The sequence below is a fragment of the Anolis sagrei genome, chromosome 5 (genome assembly GCF_037176765.1).
Source record: "Anolis sagrei isolate rAnoSag1 chromosome 5, rAnoSag1.mat, whole genome shotgun sequence".
Lineage (NCBI taxonomy): Eukaryota > Metazoa > Chordata > Lepidosauria > Squamata > Dactyloidae > Anolis > Anolis sagrei.
This window is the reverse complement of record NC_090025.1, coordinates 89,574,913-89,589,258: the sequence shown is the minus strand read 5'-3', so window position 1 is coordinate 89,589,258 and position 14,346 is coordinate 89,574,913. Positions and strand designations below refer to the sequence as shown.

At 46.3% G+C, this 14,346-nt stretch overlaps 1 protein-coding gene across 1 annotated transcript in view; it reads right to left on the bottom strand.

Moving 5' to 3' along the window:
* Positions 1-6,305: 6,305 nt before the first annotated feature.
* LOC132776530 (NADH-cytochrome b5 reductase 3-like) overlaps positions 6,306-14,346 on the bottom strand; it is a 64,822-nt gene continuing 56,781 nt past the window's right edge. Inside the window, exons 6-9 of the mRNA XM_060778287.2 lie at positions 13,313-13,396; positions 13,146-13,231; positions 10,757-10,856; positions 6,306-8,583 (exon numbers count right to left, since the gene is read on the bottom strand). Of these exons, the coding sequence (XP_060634270.1) occupies positions 8,411-8,583; positions 10,757-10,856; positions 13,146-13,231; positions 13,313-13,396 (443 nt within the window). The 3' untranslated portion in view covers positions 6,306-8,410. The remainder of the gene's footprint in view (positions 8,584-10,756; positions 10,857-13,145; positions 13,232-13,312; positions 13,397-14,346) is intronic.

Below are 14,346 nucleotides of genomic sequence, written 5' to 3'. Positions count from 1 at the left end.
GGAGGGAGAGAAGGCCTCCCGCCGCCACGCGCCCCCTCCCACGTCACCGAGGGAGGGAGAGAAGGCCTCCCGCCACCACGCACCCCTCCTGCGAAAAAGGGAGGGAGAGAAGGCCTCCCGCAGCTGCACGCCCCTCCCACATCATCGAGGGAGAGAAGGCCTCCCGCTGCCGCGCGCCCCCTCCCGCATCACCGAGGGAGGGAGAGAAGGCCTCCTGCCACCGCGCGCCCCTCCTGCATCACCGAGGGAGGGAGAGAAGGCCTCCCGCCGCCACGCGCCCCTCCCGCGACAGCAAGGGAGGGAGAGAAGGCCTCCCGCAGCCACGCACCCCTCCCGCGTCATCGAGGGAGGGAGAGAAGGCCTCCCGCCGCCGTGCCCCCTCCTGCGCTACACCGAGCGAGGGGGACAGAAGGCCTTGCCTGCTGGCGTCGATTTTTTGGGCCTGCTAGGCCGCCGCCGCTGTGCGACCCCCCCTCCTCCCGCTACATCGAGGGAGGAGGAGAGAAGGCCTTGCTGCCTGCCTGGCGCTGACCTCATTTGGCCCACTAGGCCCTCGCCGCTGCACGTCCCCCTCCTGTTACACCGAGGGAGGGAGAGAGAAGGCCTGTCTGCCTGCTGACAGAGATTCCATCGGGCCCACCAGGCCCCACCGCCATGCCCCCCTCCCGCCGATCTGGAGGAGGGGAGAGGAAGTGAGAGCCCCCATCCATTAGCCTGCTGCTCATCATCTGGCCTGTACGCTTAAGCGGTATTGAGGAAGGAGAGTGAAGATTTGCCTGCAGTGTGGAGTCAACAACCCCTTTGCACAGCATCATCTTGTTTTGTCTCTTTTCTTATTTTGTTTTTCTTTTCCTTCTTTTTGATTAGCTAGTGTAGTAGATAGTGTAGATAGTATGTTGTGTATGTGCTGGTTGTTGATTGTGACAGGAGGTGGAGAGGATAAATAGGATTATACATAGGAGATTGATAGCATAGGACAGGGTTAGATAGGAGTCCAGTGTGAAGTGAGCCCAAGAATACATGAGACTGACTGTTGAAGGCATAGGAAGGTATAGGAAGGCATAGGAAGGTTTGCGGATGCTATAGGGTTGTGTAAGTTGATGAGAGAGTGTAATTGGTTCGTGTTTGTTGGTGAGAGAATCTGTGGAAGAATGTGGAGAGTGTGTGTAGTTGTGGAGTGACTGGAGTGGTTGTTTGTGATGTGAGTCGGTTGTGAGTGAGGGTTGGCAAGTGTTGAGTGGTGTTGTAGTGTTGAGTGGTAGTTGTGTGAATGAAATTGTGTTAGACATAGGAATGGCTGAAACAGAGTCTCGTGGGAAGAACGACCTATCGCTCTTGTGCGATTTCTTGGGAGAATCATTTAACCTTTTATCACTTCAACTTAAGACCCTGAGTGATAAAATGGACCACCTCTTCAGAGGACTTGCCCTTATTATTAGAACTCCGGTGCAATTCGATCTCCCAAGGGCAGGCAATCCTCCATGTGCAGATCAGGCCGAGGACTTGTGCTCAAATGGAGAGAAAGGCTCGTTCGACCTTGGGTTGGAAGGAGGGATGGATGATGAGATGACTGAGTGAAGGGGAGGGCTGCTTGGTATGCATGGGAATGAGAATATCCTGGACTGGCGGAGGACATCTATTGATATCCAGAGGACAGCTGCTAATATAACACCAGATCCTATTGTTCAGCCAACTGCAGTTTGTGCCCAGGATCAACATCTCCTGATGAGAGACAATTTTGCGGTGGACATTGCTGACTTAATGATCAATAGAGGCAGATGGACCTCTAGGAGGGCAGTATGTGACTCTCTGGCCTAAATCCTATCGAAAGACCATGGGAAATAAGACTGAAAGCCATAACCTGACTACCAATCACCCGACCGCTCCACTTGTCTTTTAATTACACCGGAAGACAACTTATGGCTTGGCGAGCTATTGGCAATGCGATCCTGCCTAAAGAAATGGGGCATCACCATCAGAAGGGTAGCTGTGGACCCTCATATTCGCCCCCTTGTTGACACAGTGGTATTTCTCGCCTCGTTCCATCAGGCCCCTGTGATAAATCCACAAAGAGCTCCCCGGTTAGGGCCCCCCTCCTGGTCTGTACCAATTTGAAACCCCATCTGCTCCAGTTGTCCCTACACAATCGGCCACACTTTCTCGCCCAAGAACATTTCCCTTGTTCAGCCCACTCAGTTCCCTTGATGCCTCTCTTTCCAGCTTGACATCGGAAGCACCCCCACCTGAAATCCAAGGGAGATTATACTCCAGCCTTACTTCTCCCGAAAGCTGACTAGCCAGAGATTCCAACTATGTAGGGGGGAGGGGGGACCAGAGGAGGGGGGCGCCATTCAGGTCGTGTGGGGGAGGAGACTGGTTGGTTACCAACGTCCCAGGGAGAAGCGCAACAGAGTTCTTGCGACCCTGGAGAAGGTAGGAAGTAGTAGGCTCCATGGCAGTTCCCCCGGTCTTAAGGTCCTGCTGATTAATGCCAGATCTGTCAATGGTAAGACCGCTGCCATTCGGGACTTGATCCTGGATGAGGGGGCAGATCTGGCTTGCATTACTGAGACCTGGTTGGATGAGCTGGGGGGAGTAAATCTTACCCAGCTGTGTCCACCGGGGTTTCGGAGTGCATCAGCAGGCCAGGCTGAGGGGGCGGGGAGGAGTAGCAGTAGTATTCTGGCAATCCATCGCCGTGGTCAGATGCGCTGTTCTGCAAACATCTGGGTTTGAGTGTGTCCACCTGAGGGTGGGGAACCATGACAGTGTGGGGTTTCTGCTGGTGTACCGCCCACCCAGCTGTCTCCCTGTCTGAGCTAGCAGAGGTGGTCTCCAATTTGGCCCTGGCCTCCCAACGTTCGGTTGTGCTGGGAGATTTTAACATCCATGCAGAGACCTCTTTGACTGGTGCAGCTCAGGACTTCATGGCCGCCATGACGACCATGGGACTGTCACAAATTATATCTGGACCCACCCATCAGGCTGGTCACATTCTTGACCTAGTTTTTGTAGCGGACAGTGGAATGATCAGAGTGGAAGAACAAAACATCCTTCCTGTGTCATGGTCTGATCATTATCTGGTCAGTTTTAGACTCTTTGTGACCCTTAACCTTCGCAGGGGTGGAAGACAGATTAAGATGGTCCGCCCCAGGAGACTGATGGATCCTGACGGATTCCTGAGGAACCTTGGGGTTCTTCCTGCCATGGAGCCTGGCGATCCTGTCGATGCCTTGGTTGATCTCTACAACAGGGAGATGACCAGGGCCATAGATACGATTGCTCCCGAACGCCCCATCACGTTGCGCCGTGACAGACCGTCTCCCTGGTTTACTAGGGAGCTGGCTGTGATGAAGCACACGAGAAGGGGGCTAGAGCGCATTTGGAGGAGATCTCGGGACGTGTCTGACCAAGCACGGGCTAAAGCCTCACTTAAGGCATACTCCGTGGCTATATGGGTGGCCAGGGAATCTTTCACGACCACCCGTATAGCGTCTGTAGCAAATAGATCATCGGAGCTGTTTCGGGTTGTTGGGGAACTCCTTCACCCACCTGTGGTGGAGGGGACCTTCGACGACCCAGCAACTCGGTGTTGCAAGCTCGCACACTATTTTGCAGGCAAAGTTGCTTGGATACGTCTTGAGCTCGACTCCAATTTCATCACAGTACCAGATGAGGTGATTGAGGCATCTGCTTGTCCAATTTTGTGGGATTCTTTTAGGCTTGTTCTTCCTGAGACCGTGGAAGAAGTCCTTGGGGCTGTGAAGGCGACCACATCGGCCCTAGACCCTTGTCCATCTTGGCTAATTAAATCGGCCAGGGAGGGGTTGGTTGATTGGTTCGTGTTGGTCATTAATGCATCGTTGGAGCAAGGGATTTTTCCATCTAATTTGAAACAGGCTGTGGTTTGTCCACTCCTCAAAAAGGCCTCCCTTGACTCCACGGTGCTGAACAATTATAGACCGATCTCCAACCTCCCCTTTTTGGGTAAGGTGCTGGAGCGGGTGGTCGCCTCCCAGCTCCAGGGCTTTTTGGATGACATCAACTACCTAGACCAGTCACAGTCTGGTTTCAGGCCTGGTCACGGCACTGAGACAGCCTTGGTCACCTTGGTGGATGACCTCCGTAGAGAGCTGGACAGGGGGAGTGTGGCTCTATTGGTTCTCTTGGACATCTCAGCAGCTTTCGATACCATCGATCATGGTATCCTTCTGGGTCGACTCTCTGGGATGGGTCTCGGGGGCACGGTTCTGTCGTGGCTCCGATCCTTCCTGGAGGGACGAACCCAGATGGTGAAGCTGGGAGACGCCTGCTCGGATCCCTGGCCTTTGACCTGTGGGGTCCCGCAAGGCTCTATTCTGTCTCCCATGCTTTTTAACATCTACATGAAACCACTGGGAGAGATCATCCGGAGTTTTGGAGTTAGGTGCTGTAAAGGAGACCGTTTTAATGCCACCGAATGCCACCAAATGTGAAGGAGTGGTTAAACTGCTGCCACCAAATGTGAAGGTGCGCGTTGTAAAACACCCACTGCCACCTAATCTGTGAGGGAAGCCAGGCAACGATCAATATCAGCCTAGGAACTATTTTATAAAGGGACTGTTAATTACAGAAGGTTTTATTCAGTGGATAGCGTAGTGTTTACTGTCTCTGGCTGACTTCACTATTGCAGGCTGTTCAGCTTAGAAGAAACTGTATCAGGCAAGGCTTGAGGAAGACAGTAACAAGTTTATTTTAACAGGAGTATAACATGTTTAACTGTTTCTTCACAAGAGGCACAAATCTTGATGGTTACAATAGTAACGTTTCATGAGTAATCTCAGGCACAGTCTTCAAGAAGTTTCTTTAAGCACATGTAACCCTTCTGGACAACTGCCCTAATATAACAAATAAGCTAAAAGGCTTATTTTAACAGAATTCCCTATAGCACACTGGCTACAGACACATTCCCCAAATCTCCACCCAGAGACTCAGTGTTCCCAGTAGCTCGTCGGCTTACTGACTGGCTTTTTAAAACAGCTGCCTCCTGAAGAGGCAGTTGGCTCCGCCCCTGTTGCTATGACAAGAAAGTTCCTGTCACGGCAAGGGAAGAAAGTTTACTCCCTTCTCCAAGCTCGAGTTTGCAAGATAGTTTCACACCTGCTGCAGTTAATGAGGAGATAGATAAGACGAGTTGCTGTCTGGAAATCAGTCAGAACCGTTGAGAGGCCCAATGTTTACGCAGGTCAGAAAGAATTTAGCAGTTAAGGCCAAAAACTGGGGGGAGTAGAAATCAGTTTTTGGGACTTAAATTGAGCTCTTAGAGAATTTTCTTTAGACCAGACATAGTTTGGAATCACGTTCAAGTCTCCTGGATATTCCTGTTTCATGTGGCCTCGTCTCTAAGGATTCATGGCTTTTCAAGTGGATTAGCAGTGGCTAGTTTTATTTTAAGGCTTTTGCATTTGGATTATTGCTGCAAGCTTTGGGACATTGTTATTATACCTATGTTTGGACACTGCTTATGTTGCTGCTTTATTTGGCTTCTTTGCTTTTGGACTTCTACTTATTTTATATTCATCTCTTTTATTGGCTCTAATTATTCTTCAAATAAAAGGGACTTTTCCTTCATTCAAGGTGTGGTGTAATTAATGATTAGAGGGTCCTGTTCCTGTTCTAGGATGCAACACCTAGTGGCAGCGATGAAACACCTGCCGGGGCCAAACGGCATTAGCTGTTTAAACTCTAGCCGCCACCTGGAACAGCGTGGCAGCGAGGCGGCCCAGCAGAAGTGATAGGAGTCCTATCAGGGCCAGGCAGCAGTTGCTGGTCGAACTCCATCTGCCACCCAGAGCAGCGTGGCAGCGAGACGGCCTAGTGATGGTGATGGAAAGCCTCCCAGGGCTCTCCAGCCGCCTCCCGGGACAACAAGACAGCCAGACGGCAACAGCTAGCCGAAAACTCCAACCGTTGAAGGAAAGAGGTTAGCCAGAGCTCAATAGCCTCCTCCCGGCAATGATGGAAAGTAGCTCCGCTGGAGTAAGTCTTCTATCGGCAGGAGGGTGCAGCGATGTAATGGCGGCGCTCAACCCAAATTCTCCTCTCCTTCCTCTGGCCTAATTCCTAAAGTCCCAGCTATCCAAGGCAGTATCAGGGCCAAGGGTAGACGAAAACAGTTCAAAGTTACCAGCAGATTAGAGGCTGGGTGAGGGAGGATTGTGTTCAATTGAGAATCATATTCCTGCAGCCACTGCAGGGTTCGTGTTACCGCGTCGCCATTTTGGGGGGAAAAAACTCCTTCATAAAGCTAAAGAAAAGCCATGAAATATATTAAGCAAAAAGTTTTTATTTCTACCACAAAGCATTAGAAAAATGTTGAATAGGCAGGATAAGTAATACAAATCGCTCTGTGTGAACGGAGTCAATGACACCGATAGTACATGTAATAAAAGTTAAGGCTTTTCTACCCACAGTGATACAAACATGAAGCAAAAAGTGTAAGTTTATGGTTTATTGTTTACTGCAAAAAGTCAGTGGAGAAATTTAGTGCACACTGCTATAGAACCATTCTGAAGTTCCTCACCCTTTATGCTTTACCTTCTAACATTGAGTGCCAAACTATATGGGATGATGCCATTTGCAACTGTGTGAAGAGCATCTGCCAAGATCTTGTGGCCTTTTAAAAATGCTTTTGCTCTCTAGTATTCTTCCAACACAACTGATTCTCGTGTCCTTGTTTGTAACTTTTCAAAATGGCAGGTTTCTACATTTGGCCCTGAGAAAACTTTTTTTATCTAGCTGTCAGATTACTGCAATTTACTCCCTTTAGTAAATGGGAATGAGACTCAATGCCAAGGTAGAGCTCAGAGATTTTAGCTCTCAAATCTCATGGAAGATGTGTTTACTTTTGATATTTTAAATTTCTGCCCATAAAGCAAATACAATTTGTTAACCATCTTGAAATCACAATAAGTCATGAGTTGATGTTGGTTTGTGGAGTGTGGCTTTTGACATGGACAGTGATTAAGAGATTAAACACAGTTTTCCTTCTGAAATGAATGGGAGACACTCAAGACCGTTCTATTATACAAAGCTGTCAATTTACTTTCTTGTTACTTGTTACTTTCAAAGCCATTGTTTGTTCCTGGCTTATTTCCTTAGCCTTAAGAAGGTGTAGAGAAAAGTTCCAGGAGGAAAAAAATATACAATTTAGCTGTAATTTGTTTCCTTGGTAGACAATTCATGGCTAAAGCCATGGTAGACAACGCTTTACCTTCTAACATTGAGAGCTGAAATATATGGGATGATGCCATAACCAGGATGAGGATAAACCCTGGCTTAGCATGATTTATAACATGACACAGGAAATCTTCAAAAGCACTAAATATTCCTCACATTGTGTATGTAATTTCAAAAAATTGAAGTGTTACATTTTTTACTGGAGTCACACTAAAGATTCACATTTAGACAGATTTCACACTAGCATTCTTTATGACATGGACAGTGACTAAGAAATTAAACACAGTTTTCCTTCTGAAATGAATGGGAGACACCCAAGACCGTTCTATTATACAAAGCTGTCAATCCATTTAACTGTGATTTGTGTAGGGGAAAAAATCCCAATAGAAAACTAACAAAATAATGGGAAAATATAGAAAGAACTGAACTTTTACCAAATTGGGAATAAAGGCATGCAAATTCACTTTTGTGAATTTGTGTCATAAACGAGTTTCTTTTTTTTTTTTTTAAAAAAATCATGGATGCTCACTTCTTTCCAGAAAGTGGAAAAAAAATATTTTTTAAAATGCAAAATGGATGAATTTGGAACAAAGCTTGGGGAAGACAAGAGAGAAACTGAAAGCCTCCTTGGCCTTTTGGCTAAGATCAAGTGTGTATAAAAGACGGGAAAGTATTGATGATCTTAACATACTTGGCTTTCTCTATGTGTTTCCCTCAGGAATACAATGTCTCCTAAATTAATCACACAGCCAGTCTTCCAACAAAGGCAATAATAAAATTTTAATTAATGAATAGTGTGCATTCAATATAGCAATCTTTAATTATCTCATTTTAAAGCTCTGCCGCAGAGACAGCAAAATATAAACACTTTCCCCACCTAAACCTGCTCGATATTCCATATCACAAACACATCTGTAGGTGAGAAACACTTTGGTGATGCCTGGTTTGTTTAAAAGAATTAAACATAATCGAGTGGCCTTATTACAGGTTTAATAGCACAGCAAAGCTAAAAATATAGTGTACAACAGTTATCTGCCTACAGAATTTGCAGTGTGGTGCTGAGACAAAGATACCAAACCTGTACAGCCTTCTGCATATCTGTCACTTCTTCTGTCTTTCATCTTGTTCCCTGTTGTTTTTCCATTATTTTCCCCTGCATAAATATCCCACGTCGTCCTGTTTCCAATCCAGTTTAGTAGGCAAACCTCATCTCCTTGGAATATCCCAGTTTATCAAGGTTGGGAATGCAAGCATACTGGATCATTGGAGGAGGACCACACATCAGAATGAGAGTGTCATCTTGGGGTGGTGGCATGTGATCCTTGAGCATGTCTTGATTCACAAATCCTTGACTGTAATTCCAATCTGCATTTGAAAAGTTCTGTTAGAAACAGTGCCTTCCACACACACATTTTTACATCACCACAACAAAAACAGTAAAAAGCAAGTCACAAAAACATGGCAAAAACCAGTAGCTAAACTGATCCAAGTCTGTTTTGTCTGATGCTTGAGGAGGTAACAAATCACAATGGAATAAGATGACCACAGTTAAGAGAGGAGCTTTTTGCTGGCCAAGCATTAAAAACAATTGATATGCTGCTCTTAATTTTTTTAACTACTTAAGAATATGTATCCATATCAGAACACTAACTGGGCAACTGACAAAAGCTGGCATCCTGGTAGTGGCATACACAGGTGTAGGTTATCCCTATGACTTTGTCAGCTTGTTTTCTGTTGCCCTGGAGACTAGGACGTGGAACAATGGCTTCAAACTACAAGAAAGGAGAATCCTTCTGAACACTAGGAAGAACTTCCTGACTGTGAGAGTTTTTCAGCAGTGGAACTCTCTGCCCCGGAGTGTGGTGGAGGTTCCTTCTTTGGAAGCTTTTAAACAGAGGCTGGATGGCCATGCAATTTTCCTGCTTCTTGACAGGATGGCCCATGAGATCTCTTCCAACTCTATGATTCTATTTTTGGTATTCCTGACCTCCCTGTGCACCTTTCCTCTCTTGGACAAATCAACTGTATACCTGCTGAACCTTGTTTATTTGTGGCCTTTTGCGCTTGGAAGAGAGTAGGCAGGGTATTACAGAAGCATCCAGCTATATGTCTCAAGAAGTCAAACGTTCCCCTGGCCACCGCCGAAACCTGGGGTTCCAAGCTCAGCGGTGAGTCCAGGAGAAATCCCAAGATGCAAACTTGTGTCTTCAGGGAGAGTGTAAGTAACTGCGTCCAACACTGGCTGTAACCCTATACCCTGTCCGCCCTTACGACTAACCAGGAGTACCTCTGTCTTGTCTGGATTCAGTTTCAATTTGTTCACGGCCAAGCACTGGTTCAGGACCTGAACAGCCTCCTTAGCAGTAGGTGGGAAAGAGTGACAGAGTTGGATGTGATCTGTGTACAGAAGACACCACACCTCGAATCTCTGGATAATCTTTCCCAGTGGCTTCATGTAGATGTGACACAACTTGGGGGGCAGTACTGAACCCTGCGGGACCCCACAGGACAATGGCTGTGGGGCTGAGCAGGTGTCCTCCAACAACACCTTCTGGGAATGACCCTCCAAGGAAGGACTGGATCCACTGCAGAACAGTACCCTATGGCCCATTTCTGTGAGGCGTCCCTGATGGATACTGTGGTATTGAAGGCTGCTGAGAGGTCTAGCAGAACCAACAGGACACACTCCCCATATCCAGTTCCTGGCATAGATCATCCACTAAGGTGACCAAGGCTGTTTTAGTTCCATGGCCCAGACTAAAGCCAGAGTGTGCTGGGTCTAGATAATCTGTTTTCCAAGAACACTTGGACTTGCAAGGCCACCCCACGTTCCAGGACTTTGCCCAAAAAAGGGAGATTGGAAACTGACTGAAAGTTGATGAATTGAGAGGGACCCAGTGATGGTTTTTTTCAAGAGCGGTTTTATTACAGCTTGTTTTAAGCTGGCCAGAATCGTGCCTTCCTGTAAGGAGGCATTAACCACCACACACTCTGCTAAATCCCCTTTGGCTTCATCAGCCAGGATGAGCAGGGGTCTAGAATGCATGTGGTTGCCCTCGCCTCTCTAAGTATCTTGTCCACATCCTTGAGCTTCACCAATTGAAATGAATCCATTAAAACCGGACAAGCAGGCATTTGTGCTACATCCTGAGAGACTGCCGTTAACATGGTGTCCAGGTTGGAATGGATCAAAGCGACTTTGTCTGCAAAAAAACAAGCAAACACTTCACAGTGAGCTGCCAAATGGTTAGGGATCCCATCTTGGAGATGGGATTTAACAGCCCTCTGACTGTTCGAAACAGCTCAGCTGGATAATTCTTTGTAGACACAATGTTGACCGCAAAGAAAGCTTTCTTTGCGACGTCTATTGCTGCAGCATACGCCTTTGAATAAAGACACAGCTGTGTTCAGTTTGACTCGCTATGCCTAGTATGCCATACACACTCCAGTCTCCTCTTCATTCACTTCATATCTGCCAGTTCCTCGTTGAACCAAATAGTGTATGTAATTGTAAGCAACCATGAAATGAAAAACTTACTTTCAGGTGCCCTGTCCAACGTATACCACAGTTTAAAGTGGGCTGAATGCTGAGTCTGCACTTCCTCAAGTTCTGGGCGCAGAAGGATATCTTCCTCAGTCTGTTTAAGAAAGGTAAACACCATATTTGTATTTCATAGTCTTGTGTATCTTCTGTTTCATATTTAAAGGGCAATGGATTCCCTCCCTCTCTTACATAAACTAGAGAGGGCAAAGGTAGCACAGTCATCATTGCTTGACCGGCTTCTGGTGTTATTTCCAGGGTTTTAAAGTGTGGTTTTTTAAAGATGCTCAGAAACTGTGTGGAAGCCAACTATCCTGGCCAGCATCCAGAAAGCTTCCCCATCCCTGCGCCTGATGTTGCCTCCTCTTCCTTTTGCCTCATGCCCTGCACCTTTCTTTTTGTTGCTGCTACCTACTGCTAGCCCCACTTGACTGGGGTTTTTTGAAGGGAGAGGATGGGAAGGAGGAGGCAGCAGCTCAGAGGGTGTGGTCCCTCTTGCTTCGCTGCTTGATGCCATCAGAAGTGGAGGCAGCAGAGATGAGGAGATGGTAGGAAGAAACTATGTGTGCTGGGTGAGAAAGAAAAATGGGCTGCTATTTACTCCATTCGCCCTTTACCTCAGTTCTGCCCTTAGAAAAGTGTTAACTGAGGAACTACCTCTTGGATCTAGGCTATTTGAAGGACTGTGTCTCACCATCAGAGCAATAATATCTTCAACAGAGGCCATGCTCTTTGTACTACCACCTTCTCAGGCTCATAAGGCGAGAAGATGCAGAGAAAACAAAGTGGAAGATTCTTTACTACTGGTCTGGCAAGTGAATCCCAGAAAAAGCTGCTAAGTTGTAACAGACCATGTAAACAAGCTCCCTGTTAATTGAGAGAAGCTAGACAGTCTTTTTTTGAACCTTATTCTGAAGGTTTTTCAGAATAAAACATAACACCTAAAACAACGTGGCACACTTATTTATCTGGAGGATCACTGAAAGTGGTGATGTTGTAGTTCAGCGTGATATTAACGTTGCTACTACTGATAGAAGGGAGAAGAGGGCTGCACAGGTGTTGGAAGAGGAACAGCAGCAAAAACGGATTAGAGATAATCATGGCCCCGAGTGATGCTGAAATCTTTGAGGGCTTCTCCGACTGTGAAATGGGGGATGGGGAGTAAAGCAGGGGAGTCAAGCAGGCTACTCGTGAACAAGAGTCCGACGAGGAGATTCAAAGGAAGCGTATCCGTGATATACTTAATGCTCCTACAGAGGACGAGGACTTCATGGGGTTTGAAGGGAGTGATGGGTCTGGGAGTGACATGGGGGAGGAGGATGGGCTTGATTGGACCCAAGTACAGGAGATTAGGGATATCTGTAACCAACCCACCTCCAGCGATGACTTTGAGGGGTTTACAGGAGAATGGCAACCGGGAAGCACTTGGCAAGATCTAAGTCTTGACAGAAGCTGGCAGAGGTGGAGGGATGGGCGCTCGGGTTCAGCTGCGGGGATTGAGGCAGCTGAGAGCAATGATGAAAGGGTGGGGAGAACCTTGTCTTCTGATGAGGAACTTTAGGATAAAAGTGGGTTTTGTTTGTATGGATCTTTGCAGAAGGCAAAGTGTCTCTCTTGGGGTGTGAATCTTTGTTCCTGCCAATTCTCGAGCTTGGGTCCTTGGACTACAGATTCCTGTGTTCCTGTGTTTACTTCTTGTGATTCCGTGAACGACGACTTCTACTCTACTGCTTTGACTCCGGATCGTTTGGACAACGTTTTTGCTTTTCAGACTTAAACAACTTGCCTACTTCATGCTTCGACCTTGGAACGTTTTTGGACTCTGTTTTTGCCTCTCCTTATTGTGTTTTTCGAACTGTGTGAGTTTAAAGCGGATTGCTGGACTTTTGTGTTGAACCGGATTAAACGCTAGGATAATCCGGGTTATATTTTAGTTGCTTATATCACCTTGTTTTTGATGCCAACTTGTTGGCTGAGCTTGAGACACTGAATTTAAGTGTTTCAAAGACTCTTTTGTGAACAATAAAATTGTGTTTGGACCTTTTACTCTGTGTTTGGCTTTACTGAGGCTTCTGGGTCTTGACAGGTGAATTTATTTTTGTGTAAACATGCACCAATAACACCCCATTTTCTTCAATCTGGCAACCCAATTAACTTGACTATATCCACTTGACTAAAGTAATGTATCTGCCTTCATGTTGCCTGTCAATTTAAGAGAACTTCATGAATTTCATAGCATTTTCTTAGGCAAGGAGTATCCTCATTGCCTTCCTCTGAATACAGCTATCTCCCTTCTTGGAAGTTGTTCCAAGTACTAACCAAGTCTTCCAAAATCAAATGGGATTTGGGGTCTTTAGAGTAATTTATGAATATGACTCATATTTACCTGGTTAGCAAAAAGTAAATGGCAAATAGTGGGATCATCTTTGTCCTTCACAATAGCTCGAATCAGCTGCAACATTGGAGTAATTCCTTCAAGGAAAAAAAGATAGTGATAGCACTCAACAAGAAAATCCCCACACAAGAAAGGAAATGAAGAAGTATTTCACATACCTGTTCCACCTGCTATCATCCCAACATACTTCACTCTTTTAAGAACTGGTTCAGACTTCTTGTCTGGCCGAATGGCAAACACACCTGCAGAAACAGTGAAGGAAATGAGCAGAGTATATATATGTCTTGAGTGGAGGAAGAACACTGAGGCAAATGAACTAGAGTAAACACAAACAGATGTACGAGGGGCTGCTGATAAGTCCTTGGCTTTACCCAGAAAGAAATGAGATAGGAAGATGAAACTTTACATTTATTCCACATACTCTCCACTGATATCAACACATTTCTTACATTGGTATTCAAAGTTCTGTAAGCCTTGCAAAAACAAGGATTTTGGTTGTGCCTCAAACCCGTCTTCTGTAGCAGTCATGGCATCAGAACTGGTGTGAAATTTGGTACCCTTGAGGTGTTTCTTCAGGTTTGGAAACAGATGATAGTCGGAGGGAGCTAGATCCAGTGAATAAGGTGGGTGGTCAACCAGCAGGATGCCTAGCTCCACCAGTTTTGACATGGTCGCTTGTAAAATGTGAGCAGAGACATTGTCTTGCAAGAACAAGATTCCTTCGGACAGCTTGCTGTGCCTTTTGGCCTTCAGAGCTGCCTTCAATTGGTCCAAAAGTTCAAGGTAATACCTTGCATTGATGATGGAACCATTTTGAAGGTAGTCCACTAGCAGCATGCCCTCCTTAGCCCAGAACACAGATGCCATCACCTTAGTGGCTGATTTTTGCATCCTGAACTTCTTTTGACGAGGAGAACCACTGTGCTTCCAGTCTTTTGACTGCTCCTCGGTTTCAGGGTCATACAAATAAATCCAGGTCTCATCCATAGTGACCAGTCAATCCAGGAAGTTTTTATCAGTCTGGCAAGATTGCTGACAAATGGACTGGGAAGTTTCACTCACATGCTTTTCTGATCTGTTGTCAAACATTTCAGGACCCACTTTGCAGATACCTTCTTCATGTTCAAATGTTCATGGATAATGACTCAACACATTCACAAGATATCCCCATGATGTCTGCTATTTCTTTAGC